Below are 14,563 nucleotides of genomic sequence, written 5' to 3' on the forward strand. Positions count from 1 at the left end.
ACTCTCACTGTTTGCAGACGACATGATCATCTACATAGAAAACCCTAACGACTCTACCAGAAAATTATTAGAGCTAATCAATGAATACAGTAATGTTGCGGGATATAAAATTAACACACAGAAATCCCTTGCATTCCTATACACTAACAATGAGAAAACAGAAAGAGAAATTAAGTAAACAATACCATTCACCATTGCAGCAAAATAATAAGATATGTGGGAGTATATCTACCTAAAGAAACAAAAGACCTATATATAGAAAACTATAAAACACTGATGAAAGAAATCAAAGACGACACAAATAGATGGAGAAATGTACTGTATTCATGGATTGGAAGAATTAATATTGTGAAAGTGACTATACTACCCAAAGCACTCTATAGATTCTGAGAGGGTAACAGGCAGGAAGGCCAGGGGTCTCCAAAGGCATGAAAGATGCTGCAAGTGCCAGACATTTTTATCTCTCTTAAGTGGCAGGAAGAAAAAACCAGCGATATGTTTTTCCTTCTCTATACAAATTTAAAAGGAGGTTTCTCTTAAAATGCTGTTTCCATGACACCTGGTTTCACCTGAAGCTAACTACTCTCAAACCTTGAGTTAACCAATACATTTCTTTTTCTTATGGAAATGTTGTCTTAAGCTATGTTAATGTACCCCAGACTCTGTCTTCAAGTTGGTTCCCCAAATGGCCTAACTTACTTACTCAGGTATTGTTCCCCTATATTGTATATCTATCTATACAAGGAGATATTTCTCTATCTCCTTTATTACACAAAAGCTCTGAGCGATCCAGCCTCGTCTCTAGCCCCAGATTGAATTCGTCTCGTCCGGAGGCCAAGAATCCCACGTCTTATCGTTCAGCAACAACCTTTCAATTCAGTGCAATCCTTATCAAGCTACCAATTGTATTTTTCACAGAACTAGAACAAATAATTTCACAATTTGTATGGAAATACAAAAAACCTCGAATAGCCAAAGCAATCTTGAGAAAGAAGCATGGAACTGGAGGAATCAACCTGCCTGACTTCAGGCTCTACTACAAAGCCACAGTCATCAAGATGGTATGGTACTGGCACAAAGACAGAAATATAGATCAATGGAACAGAATAGAAAGCCCAGAGATAAATTCATGTACCTATGGACACCTTATCTTCGACACACGAGGCAAGGATATACAATGGAAAAAAGACAACCTCTTTAACAAGTGGTGCTGGGCAAACTGATCAACCACTTGTAAAAGAATGAAACTAGAACACTTTCTAACACCATACACAAAAATAAACTCAAAATGGATTAAAGATCTGAATATAAGACCAGAAACTATAAAACTCCTAGAGGAGAACATAGGCAAAACACTCTCTGACATAAATCACAGCAGGATTCTCTATGACCCACCTCCCAGAATATTGGAAATAAAAGCAAAAATAAACAAATGGGACCTAATGAAACTTAAAAGCTTTTGTACAACAAAGGAAACAATAAGCAAGGTGAAAAGACAGCTTTCAGAATGGGAGAAAACAACAGCAAATGAAGAAACAGACAAAGGATTAATCTCAAAAATATACAAGCAACTCTTGTAGCTCAATTCCAGAAAAATAAATGACCCAATCAAAAAATGGGCCAAAGAACTAAACAGACATTTCTCCAAAGCAGACATACAGATGGCTAACAAACACATGAAAAGATGCTCAACATCACTCATTATCAGAGAAATGCAAATCAAAACCACAATGAGGTACCATTACACACCAGTCAGGATGGCTGCTATCCAAAAGTCTATAAGCAATAAATGCTGGAGAGGGTGTGGAGAAAAGGGAACCCTGTTACACTGTTAGTGGGAATGCAAACCAGTACAGCCACTATGGAGAACAGTGTGGAGATTCCTTTAAAACTGGAAATAGAACTGCCATATGACCCAGCAATCCCACTCCTGGGCATACACACTGAGGAAACCAGATCTGAAAGAGACACGTGCATCCCAATGTTCATTGCAGTGCTGTTTATAATTGCCAGGACTTGGAAGCTACCTATATGCCCATCAGCAGATGAATGGATAAGGAAGCTATGGTACATATACACAATGGAATATTACTCAGCCGTTAAAAAGAATTCATTTGAATCAGTTCTAATGAGATGGATGAAACTGGAGCCCATGATACAGAGTGAAATAAGCCAGAAAGATAAAGACCAATACAGTATACTAAGGCATATATATATGGAATTTAAAAAGATGGTAACCATAACCCTATATGCTAAACAGAAAAAGAGACACAGATGTACAGAACAGACTTTTGGACTCTGTGGGAGAAGGTGAGGGTGGGATGTTCTGAGAGAATAGCACTGAAACAAGTATACTATCAAGGGTGAAACAGATCACCAGCCCAGGTTGGATGCATGAGACAAATGCTCAGGGCTGGTGCACTGGGAAGACCCAGAGGGATGGGATGGGGAGGGAAACTGGAGGGGGGCTCGAGATGGGGAATACATGTAAATCTATGGCTGATTCATATCAATGTATGGGAAAAACCACTACAATATTGTAAAGTAATTAGCCTCCAACTAATAAAAATAAATGAAAAAAAAAGCCATAAAGATATTTCCCTTATTTTGCCTTTACAATAAGCCACAACATTGTAAGGAGATTGCTCACTAGGCTCTCTTATTTCCTCAATCATCAACAGAAGTGAATAATTACTAGTGTTACTCCTCCTTCCAATCTTCAACATCAAATTTTTCTTTTCCCTTCTCCATCCTAGATTTCCTGTGTATTAGAGATTTTGAGGTCCCACTTATCCCTTCAAAACTCAATTGTGGTTATTTTTAATGTTTTTTAAACTGATGTGTTCATTTAATCTCTGAATTAACAAATGTGAAAGAAACACAGGCCATTAAAATATCTAATGGATTCTGTTCCTTAAAATGACTGCCTATATATGTATTATATTTATGTCTTTAGTCCATTTTGAGTTTATTTTTGTAAATGCTGCTAAAGAATGTTCTAACTTTACTTTATTGTATGTATCTATCCAATTGTCCCATCACCACTTACTGAAGAGACTCTCTCCCCTACATTTGTATATTCTTGCCTATTTAAAATTGTATATTAATTGACCATGGACTGCAAGGAGATCCAACCAGTCAATCCTAAAGGAAATCAGTCCTGAACATTCATTGTAAGGACTGATGCTGAAGCTGAAACTCCAATATTGTGTCACATGATGTGAAGAACTGACTCCTTGGAAAAGACCCTGATGCTGGGAAAGATTGAAGGTGGGAGAGAAAGGGATGACAGAGGATGAAATGGTTGGATGGCATCATCGACTCAATGGACATGAGTTTGAGTGAACTCTGGGAGCTGGTGATGGACAGGGAAGCCTGGCATGCTGTAGTCAATGGGGTCACACAGAGTCACACATGACTGAGAGATTGAACTGAACTGAATTGACCATAAGCCCATAGGTTTATTTCTGGGCTCTCCTGTTCCACGGATCTATGTGTCTATTTTTGTGCCAGTACTACACTGATTGGATTACTGTAGTTTTCAGTTATAGTCCGAAATCAGGGAACCCGATTCCTCTAGTTCTGGTCTTCTTCCTTAAGATTGTTTTGGCAATTCAGGGTCTTTCACCTTTCCATACAAAATTTAAAATTGTTTGTTTTAGTTCTGTGGAAAATGCCCTGGTATTTTCATAGGAATTGCATTGAATATGTGGATTACCTTCAATAGCATGTTTATTTTAACAATACCAATTCTTCCAATCCATAAACAAGGTAGACCTTTCCCTCTGTTTGTATTATCTTCAGTTTCTTTGATCAGGGTCTTATTCTTTCTAAGTACAGGACTTTCACCACCTTAAGTAATTTATTCCTAGGCCTTTATTTTTCTCTCTTTTATTTCTTTTTCTCTTGCCCTGATGGCTTCTCAGCAATGAGTGATCATTTTTTGAAAAATAATCACTATATGTCATTAATCAATTCCAGAATGTGTGGTATTTGGGGGGCCTAAATAATGTTAAAGAAAGCAATTTAAAATTTGCAAAATGTTAGATACTATTAGTGTTTTTGTGTAAGTATTCCTATTTCTGTTTGTGTTCTGTATTTGGAGAATGGGATTTTGTCATTCTCTTCATACTGATCATTGGTTTTGATAATTTTTGGAGATAATAGCTAGTCAATTAATTTCTATGATTTTCAGGAGTACTCTGCTGAAGAAGCCAGAACATTGTGCTCATGCCTCTGTAGGTCAATCTGAAGGACAAGAATCTGTGTTGGAGTAAATGGCCACCAAGTGACCTGACTCACTCGATGCCTGCAAGAGCTTGACTTATGGAGGTCAGTCAGACTCTCTTAGGAAGCTCCAACTGATTATTTCATTTCTCAACTTAGGTGACTTTGGTGACATCTTTCAAAGTTCTTATACATCAATAGTAGACATAATTCAGCTGAGGTGAATGGATGACTGTTTCCTACATGGGTCAGATTTTAAAGATTTTCTGGTGGAGGTCACTGAACGTTTAAAGATACCACTGAGTTTGGCTGACTAGGGGTTAAACATGGGGGAGCAAGGCAGCTGCAGTTGGAGGGTAGGGGATCCAGAAACAAGTGACATGGGCTGCCATAGGAACGGACCTCCTTGCCTTGCATTTTATCCAATAAGCTATGGACAGTGTCTGTGACATAGGGAAATCGGGGCTCATAAAATCGGCCAACTGTCGTTAACTCCCACACTGTCCTTCACTCTGAGCTGTGGGGACTGGAGGCTTCGACGTGGCTCAGACATCCTCTGAGAACTCTGCAGAAGACCTAGGCACCAAAGAAACTGGTATTTCCAAAACTGAGCCCTCTGTAATAGAGTCCTCTGAAACGGAGACCTCAGAAACAGAGCCCTCTGAACCGGAGCCCTATGATGCGGAGCCAAAGAAGGCAAAGTAGAAGACCGCTAAGGACACCGCCGCCAGACAACTTTGTGAGCTTCGCCACTTATTTCCCCAGGTTGCTGAGGCAAGTGCACACAGGCCTGAGTCTCTCCCACAAGGTGGTGAACGTCATGGATTCGTTTGTGAAGGATATTTTTGAGTGGATAGCCGAAGAGGCCGGGTGCCTGGCCATCTCCAACAATCACTGCACCATCACGAGTGGAGAGATCCAGACAGCTGTGTGTCTTCTCTTGCCTGGGGAGATCTGCAAGTATGCCATGTCTGAGGCCACCAAATCAGTCATCAGATACGACTGCTGCAGATGAACTGCCTCAGGACCACCTGAACATCGCAAACCAGACTCTTTAAAACCACTCATTTGGAAGGAAAGGTCCTGTAGCGATGAAGAGCCACATCCACTCTGGGTTCTCTCCGTATGTCCTACTTTCCATCTTTAAAACCTGTCTACTCCGAGGAAAACATTAAAAACCTCATCAACTTTGCTTCAATATGTGTCGGTTGTGTCATTTGTTCAGTATAAAATTTCCCACTTTTCTTAACATATTGCAACTTCCCTAAATGGTTATTTCTATTCGTGGTTTGTCAGTCAGCCATTTAAGGGATCTCTGTGGTCAAAATTCTTCCCATAAAACTTTCATTGGCCTTTTTCATTTTCATTCTCCCACCTAGATATAGGAGTATCATTCAGAGATTTTTTTATGTGGGGTATAGCAGCCGATAAAGAGCAGTGTGTGCTTCCCGGGTGGCTCAGCAGTAAAGAATCTACCTACAATGCAGGAGTTGCAGGAGAAGCAGGTTCAATTCCTGGGTTAGAAAGATCCCCTGGAGGAGGGCATGGCAACCCACTCCAGTATTCCTGCTTGGAGAAACCCATGGACAGAGGAGCCTGGTGGGCTACAGTCCATAGGGTCTGCAAATAGTCTGGCATGACTGAAGCGATGTAGCATGCATGCACCCACAAAGAGCAGTGTGTGTGTGTGTGTGTGTGTGTGTGTGTGTGTGTGTGTGTGCACGTGTGCACGCATGCTCAGTCACTTAGTCATGTCCAACTCTTTGTTACTCCATGGACAGGAGCCTGCCAGGCTCCTATCTCCTTGAAAATTTTCAAACAGGAATACTGAACTGGGTTGCCATTTCCTGCCTCAGGGGATCTTTCTGACCAAGGGATGGAACCTGCATCTCTTGCATCTCCTGATTCTTTATTACTGCACCACCAGTAGCAGGTAAAAAAATCACTTACCCATTCTATTCCTTCAATCCCAGTTCAGTTACATGCCTAAAGTAAGACTCAAATAGAGTATAAATTTAGAAAATTCTAAATTTCTAGAATCAAGTACCATTTCTTCTGAAATTAGATAATTCAGATTTCTCTGATTCTCTTTTTTGGTTGTTTGCAACCTAGAACTTTTGGCTTTTTTTAAAACAAAATATTAACTGAATTGCAGTGTTGCATGGATGATGGGATTGTTCAGTGATGGCAAATGTAGTCACAGTCTCCATAGCAGCCACCACTGAGGGACTGGTAGCCCATGAGCCAAAGCAACTGGCCAAACATATGGTGGAGTGAGGAGGGCTGAACAGATAACAACCTTCCTGTGACACTCAGCCTAGAGAAGGAGCGGGAAGGTGGGGTGATAATTTTCCTGATGTTTTTTCATTCAAGCACCTGCTTTTAACCATGACGATTTAAGTACAGGCATCCATTGCTTGGGGGCTTCCCAGGTGGAGCTAGTGGTAAAGAACTTACCTATAATGTAGGAGACACAGGAGACCCAGGTTCGATCCCTAGGTGCAGGAGACACAGGAAATGTAAGAGCCACAGGTTCAATCCCTTGATTGGGAAGATGCCCTGGAGAACGGCATAGCAACCCACTCCGTATTCTTGCCTGGTAATCCCATGGACAGAGGAGCCTGGTGGGCTACAATCTATAGGGTCTCAAAGAGTCGGACATGACTGAAACTTTTATGACTGTTCTATCCCTTGGTCCATTTCTTGGAGCTTCCCAGGTGGTGCCAGTGGTAAAGAACCTGCTGATAATGCAGGAGACACAGGAGACCCAGGTTCAATCCCTAGGTGGAGAAGGTTCCCTGGAGGAGGGCATGGAAACCCACTCCAGTATTCTTACATGGATAATCCCCATGGACAAAGGACCCTGGTGAGCTACAGTTCATGGGATCACAAAGAGTTGGACATGACAGAACAGATGTAGCACACACACATGCATCCATTTCTTTTTGTGGGACATGTCTCTAGCTCCTCACATCAAAATAAGAGGAGGATGTTCAGCAATTAAGAGAGATAAGATGACTCCTCCTTCCACTTCAAGTATTTGACTGCGAATGCTTATGATAATATTTACTGAATTTAATGTCCATTGTGCTTCATTCTTGGTGCATTGACATTTTTTTTTCTATAGGTATATTGCTGAATTTCAAAGTAGTTGGTGATTTTCCTATTCCTTTTTTAAAAGATTGATTTCAAGCTTACTACATGCTTGGAGAGAGAGAAAACACTCTGCAATTTCAGTCCTTTATAATTTACTATGGATTTCATTAGAACTTATTATTTTATCTTATTTTAAATTTTAAAGTTATAAAGACCGTATCAATACCACTTGATTTGGATGTAGAAATCTGTGAAGGATGTCACTCTCAGCCAAACAATGAGACAAAAGCTAGGAGGAACTACAAAATTCTAACCTTTCCTTGATCCCAGCTGTAGTGTTTTCTCTAGGTATGTCAAGATAGAGTTCTATAAATGCTGAATTATTTTCCTACTAATTTAATATTCCGTTTTATTCTCATTCCGCAAAGTGTACTATGGAATTCTTCAGAAGCATTTTATGTGTGATATGCAATAGATACAGTGAAAAAACTGACATATCCATCCACCACCTCTAATATACTTGTCCCACATATCCCAGTTTATTTATTTATTTTCAACATATCCCAGTTAATCAAACATTTAAATATATAAATGGAGACTGATATATAGTACAGAAATGGCAAAACAAAAGTTTCACACACATTTCAATTTTCTAATTCTCTGGTTTTTGAAATTGTTTTAGAAATCCATACAGATGTATCTAATCAGTTATTTTCTAGAGGAGAATCTTTTGATCTTTAAAACACAAACTTTCATGACCTGCAATTTTATTTCCATCAGAGAGAGTCCAGAAAAAGCATTTCAAGCATCTATCTCCACTGGTACAGCCAATGGGGGACTGGCAGCCTGTGAGCCACAGCTGTTGACTCAAAGTGTGGTTGAGTGACCAGAGCTCAAGAGATAATAGCCTTTCTATGAAAATCAGACTGGAGGTTAATGGGGAAGGAACTGTGGTACTGTGCCAGTTCTTTTTTGGTTCTTTATTTATATTTAGTTATGGAGATTTAAGGACATGAATCCAGAGTGGGTCATGTCTTCAGGCCCTTACAGCAATGTAGAGGAGAATTATCAGCAATATAAAACCTGCAGCATTTCCTTTTACCTCTAGATGTTTGACTGTTCAGCTTCATGTTAAAGTTCATGGCTTTGCTTGTACATTCTTTTTTCTTTGTGGTCCAGGAGGATTTTTATTTGATTTTCACTTGTGTAAACTTCCTATATGTGGAGTGATGAATTTTAAAGATGTTGCTAATTTTCTATTAGTTTCCTTGATAAACAATTTCTAACTTATGACATCTGTTGAGAGAGAACATTCAGTGGGATTTCAATCCTTTAAAATTTATTATGATTTGCTTTGAAGCTCATTGTTTCATCCTATTGTGAAATATTTCATGTGAACATTTAAAATAATCTGTAAATAACCCTTTTGACTAGGATGATGAACCATGTGGTGGATGTCTCTATTATGCAAAGAATGAGATAATAGCTCTATATATAGACCACAAAATTCAAAGATTTCAGTGCTCATTCTTCAGAGAGACCAAAACTAAATTGTTATACCCCATACATAGCACCACTTGCTGAAGAGTAAAATGAGGGCAGGATTTGATACTAGAGAGTGTTAATGGACTATTGCAAGTATTACCTCCAGACCTTTCTTTGAGATCAATAATAAAAGAATTTAGGCAAATAAGCCTCCTCAAGAAGTTCATTTCTTATTATTCTGTAATGTTGAAAATTAAAATGAAGGGTTATCAATTAAAAAAAAACAGCAACCTATTGTTAAAATCAACCATGAAATCCAGTGCATGCTTTACTTTGCGTAGCAATTAGAAATTGTTAAATCCACTGGAAAAAACCTCCAAAGTGGAAACTATGTGCAGAGACAGGTGCCTTTTCTGAGAAACAAATGTGAACCGTTTGAAAAGAGTGACTTCAGAAAATCACTTAATGTCTATGTTGGTAATAGTTGCTGCTTCAAAACATCAGCTTTTCTTCCTATGAATCAGAAATGCATTACCAAGGTTATTTTTGCATACTGGTCCCAAAGGTATGGTCGCTGCAAAAAGTAATTCTGAGAGATCTAATACACTAAGACACTGCTATTGTGCTTTGCGTATTTTGTGTTTGTAAATACAGAAGTGCAATAGGATCACTGTGGAAAGATGTTACAGATGCAGCATAATTGGTCCAGAGAGTGAAGACTGGGAACGTAAGGGAGGACAACACATAAGAAATCTAGAAAGAAAAGAAGAAAATTGCAATTTTGTTATTGTTGAAGATGGGAGGGGGAGTAGCGATCCTGATTTTATATTTTACTGGACCCTTTTGGAAAGAAGGGCAGCTAGTGCCCAAGTGCGATCTAATGGTGTAGTTTACTGTGAAGAGGAAATGAGGGAAAACCTTCACTACTTAGTCAACAAATTACAATCATCAATGCATGGAAAATAGTATCCCTAGGTCAAACATAGGTTAAAACTCTTTCCTCCATTACCTCTGTTATGGAATCCATTTAAAAACAGTGATTCAAAAACAGTGAATGAATAACTGAATCATTTTAAGGAAAAAAATTATTACAGATTCTAATCTACTCAGAAAATTCTTACTCTTCTAACTGAATGGTCTACTCTAACTTGTTCAGGTAACTGTCTCCTTTCTTGTCCAGGCTTAACTCTTTAAGTTTTGAAAATGACACTTTAGTGATATTCCCCTCTGATGATGGGACGTCCAGTCAGAGAAGTGCAACAGCCACTCTGCTCTGAATTAGCCAATCAGGGACCAGCCTGAGTGAGCCACAGCCATTGTTCAAAATGTTCATTGTCCAAAGTTCAAGCCAGTTTTCCTATGTCTATGGAGTACATGCCTTCCAGGATGTTCAGCTTTGGTAACAGGGATGGTATCCTGTGCCATTATTTGCCTGCACTGTCTTTGCTGAATTGCTTGAATGATTCTAATTGTGGTGATTTAATAATATCATATTAGTTACCTGGGCTGATGTACAAAATGCTTGAGATTGGATTACTTGAACTGCACATACTTAAGGTCTCACATTTCTGGAGGTGAGAAGTCCAAATCAAGATGACAGCTGATTTGGTTCCTTCAGAGTGGTATGAAGAAAACATCTGTTCCAGTCTTCTCACCCTTTCTTGTCAAAGTGGCAGACACCCCTACATTTGTTCAATTTCCTTCCTATGTGAGAGTCTCTGTGTCCATATTTCCTCTTTTTACATGGCTACAGGTCATTTTGGATTAGGGGGCATCCTAATGAATACAGTTGAACTTCATTCCTCTAGGATAGATTGTATCTCCATAAACAATCACATGTCAGGTACTAGTGTTGAGGACATCAGCATAGGATTTTAGGGAGAATGAATACAACTCAAATAAGACATTAATTTTGAGTTGTAGGTGGGCATATCTCCTCATGCTTCTGTTATATTAAGAGCACATTGGCGTTTTTCACACATAAATAGTGGTTTGACGCTTACTGGGTGGTGTAGTTAGAGTTTCTTAATTCTTCTAACCCAGGCAAGTGTAGAATGTTGATGGAAAGTCTTACTTAAAATGATTAATTTTTATCAATTAAGGCTTTCAAATCAATTGCAACTGTGATAAACTTGAATCTTTCATAATAGGTATAATTTAGTGATTGTTGCATTGTAAATTATTTCAGAATTTAGTGAATTAAAGCAGCAATTATTTATTACTTCTCATGTATCTGTGGGTTGCTGAATGCTTCTGTTGATCTGTCTGGTATGTATCAGTATTCTATTTGTAGCTCCCTCTTTTTTTCATGGTTCCCAGTACACTTTATATCACATTGCTTCAAAATTAGCAGTGTACATATAGGACATTTCTCTGTTTGGTAAAATTGTTGTTTGGTTATAAGCAATGTTTTGTAGATACTCCTATAACAATAATAAAGAAGAGAACAGTAGTGACTACTGCTGAGCTCACTTGCTCAATCGTGTCCAAATCTTGGCAACCCTATGGACTGTAGCCTGCCAGACTCCTCTGTCCATTGAATTTTCCAGGCAAGAATACTGCAGTGGGTTGCCATTTCCTTCTCCAACACTAATGACTACTTAAGAGAAAATAATGTGACTGCTCTCATGTAATTTTCCTCAACTATTTGAAGACTGAATAGTTGTATTTACTTTGAAAAAGTTTCTCACTGTCAATCTCGGTAATGACGGGAGATACACTTTCAATTCAGTCCTTATAAATGCTTTAAAATGTTAATTATAGTTTGATTTAAACACTAAGTATATTCAGTTATGTTTGGTGTCCATTTTTCTGCTTGTAAAATAAGTTTTAAATTTTCCTATTGATTAGAATGTTTAAACGTCAAAAGGATGTCATTCAGTCAAACGATGTCACTCAGTGAGACAAATGATGGATAACCAACAGAAATCAAAACTTTTCTTCAGGCCTTAAGAAAAGGGACAGCACTGTCCTGAAGGGACAAAACAGCAAGTCTTTAAATTTCAGAAACCCACAAACTCAGGAGTAAGACTTGGGCAAGACTGGATACTAGAGAGAGCTTAACCACTCTGAGTTGTGTGTCTGTGAAGGTGGCCATTTCCTGATCAAGGAGGGCTCTAAAGGCCTTTTTTCTTTGGTCTAGTGTAGAACTCTGTTCTGCCATTACCTCTCAAAACTATCTTGGGGCCATTATGACAGATGAGCCACTGGAATGGTAAGATAACTTATATGCTTGAATTTGATATGAATCTTATGAAAACATTCCGAAACATTGACTTCCAAGGAGACTAGGAAAAACTACCACCAAAGGACCTGCAGGTAAATACCTCTTTGCCTCAGGGTGGTCTTACACACCTGGAACAAAATTTTGGGTGAGAGGAACTCTTGGTAAAGCTCAAGGATGTCCGAAACACAGGAAATCTAAAAAAAGGGTGAGACAGTGGGGATTGGTGCTGAAGAGACTAAGGCCAAATAAGCACATATGTTAAGTGACTTCAGTAGGTGATCAAGGAGAAAGGGCACCTCTTGTACAATCATAATTTTATACTGAGGTTTGCTGAAATGACAACATATGGGAAGAGTTTATGTTTAATAACACATGATGAGTAAGAACTTGGAGAAAATAGTATTAATAGGATAAACATACCACATTCAAACATTGCTGACATTATTTGTATTATAGAAATCATTTGAAAATATAAGCATGGTCCCAAACACAATGCTAAAATAATTAAAGCAAAATGTTTCAGAAGCAATGTTTAGGAAACAGAAGTTACTTTTCTGACTGGTTCAAATCAATCTTATTTTTTTTTTTTTTCCTAAAGAGTACATCCTTCCGTTTTGGAAAATTGGAAGCCTTCATGCTTGCACCTCTGCATCGGGAGGAGGCTGGAAGCTTCCAATCAGAGTAGCTCAAGCACCACTTGGGACTGACTCAGCCAGTGAAAAGCATGCAAATCCTGAGGCACAACTCTTGACTCAAAATGTGAACACTGTCTTGGGCTGAAGCAATAGGAGGCATACTAGCATCTGTAGCCTTTGAGATTGAGGTAGGCAAGGAGTGTTGTTCCTTGTCATTGGACCAAAATGTTATAGTATGACACAGGATACACCAATCACAGCCTTCTTGGGAGTTTGGCCTTTGGAGATTATGGAGTATGTTGGTATAGTTCATTCCCTGTGGTTTACTTCTTGGCTGCTGTTTAATCATGGTGGTTTAATGATATGAATTCAGAGACTGTCCTGGATATGTCTTTTGTCCCTTGCATGAAGTTGATTAATAATATTTCATGTAAGATTTTTAAATTCTTAGTTGTAAACAGAACTCTTTTCAGATATTGATTAGTAAGATTTCATCACTGTAAATTTCCACTGCTTTTTCTAGTAATAAAATTTAGCTTTTCCTCCTTCATGATTGAGATCATCTTATTAACAGTAGAGTTAGCTGTGCCTTAAATGTTCAAGAGGAAACACCATAGGAAGCCTAGTCATTGGGACTGAAACCACACTGATGACTCCCATTTCTTAAATTCTACTAAAGTCTTTTTTGGTTCAATTTCTGTAATTTATTTCTACATAAATATATTTAAGAAATACTTTTGACTGCATTATCATACATTCTTGAAAGTTATCTGATTTTAATTTTTGTATGTTTCTCACTTATTGGTTCCATTTTTTTATCCCATGGTGGCTTCTTAAACAATGAGATAACATTTTCTTCCCAACCAAGGATTCTTATATGTATTATGTGGGTTATTTTGCAGAACCTAAATTGTATCAAAAAACAACTTTTAAATTTGTTATTTACTAAATATTTTTAATAATAAGATACCATGACATTTCAGTTTGTGTCCTCTATGTAGAGACTCCAATTTTGCAATTTCTCTTTCCTGATGTCATGAAGGTTTTGAACAGAACTGGAGAAAAAATTAGGCCAGTTATTTCCATGATTACTACTGTGTGCTACTACTTCAAGAAGCTGACTTTGCACTTCTATGTCCATCTGTGTCTAGCAGGTTGTGAAGCACTTTCTCAGTAATTTTGGCATTTCCTTAAATGTTATGTGTGAATTATTTTCTTAACAATATCATTGAGGATGGATCAGATATACTTCCTTCCTGGCCCTTTCCATCAAGGGCTGATTCTCACCTCCAGACAGATCCTCACTGCACTTCACCTGCTGCTGCCAAGGGAGATTGGGGAGCACAATGTGTCTGAGGCCACCAGGGCTGCCATCAGATTCACCACCTGCAGATGAGCTGCCTCAGGACCACCTGAGCACAACAAACCAAAGGCTTTTTTTTTTTTTTCAGAGCCACTCAATTGGCAGGAAAGACTTGGAGCTCTCAAAAATAGGATGTGCTCTAGTTTTTGGACCTATGCCATTTCCCCTGTTTTTGAAGCCCTTTAATTTTGAAGGAAACACTATCTCAAATTATCAGATCCACAGGAACATATGGCTCTAGTGCAGTTTTTATAAGGAAAATAATGGATTTTCCCTAACCATATTTCATTTCACCACTTTCTTAATGGTCATTCTATTAAGTTATCACTCTAGGTCTGCTTTTTGAGGTCTTTATCATCAAAATTATTTTCATAATAACTTCGTTTACTTTTTTACTCTCATTCTCCCATCTAGAACAGCAGTAACTTCCAGAGTTTTAAAAATTCATGCCAAATATTCCTCAAACTTTCAAATCTTAATGATCTCAGGAAATTATAACCCTAACTCTAAATAGTAATGACAGTAGCAAAA

General features: G+C 38.4%; 1 protein-coding gene across 1 annotated transcript; it reads left to right on the plus strand.

Annotated features, from left to right (window-relative positions):
• Positions 1–4,906: 4,906 nt before the first annotated feature.
• LOC133052192 (late histone H2B.L4-like) lies at positions 4,907–5,242 on the plus strand. The gene has a single exon (XM_061136952.1). The coding sequence runs from the start codon at positions 4,907–4,909 to the stop codon at positions 5,240–5,242; it is 336 nt and encodes a 111-aa protein (XP_060992935.1).
• Positions 5,243–14,563: the final 9,321 nt, after the last annotated feature.

Source organism: Dama dama, chromosome X, assembly GCF_033118175.1.
Source record: "Dama dama isolate Ldn47 chromosome X, ASM3311817v1, whole genome shotgun sequence".
Classification (NCBI taxonomy): domain Eukaryota; kingdom Metazoa; phylum Chordata; class Mammalia; order Artiodactyla; family Cervidae; genus Dama; species Dama dama.

Bases quoted from the DNA above. Each gene is read 5' to 3' on its own strand.
- LOC133052192 (XM_061136952.1), top strand. From the start codon at position 4,907: ATGCGGAGCCAAAGAAGGCAAAGTAGAAGACCGCTAAGGACACCGCCG.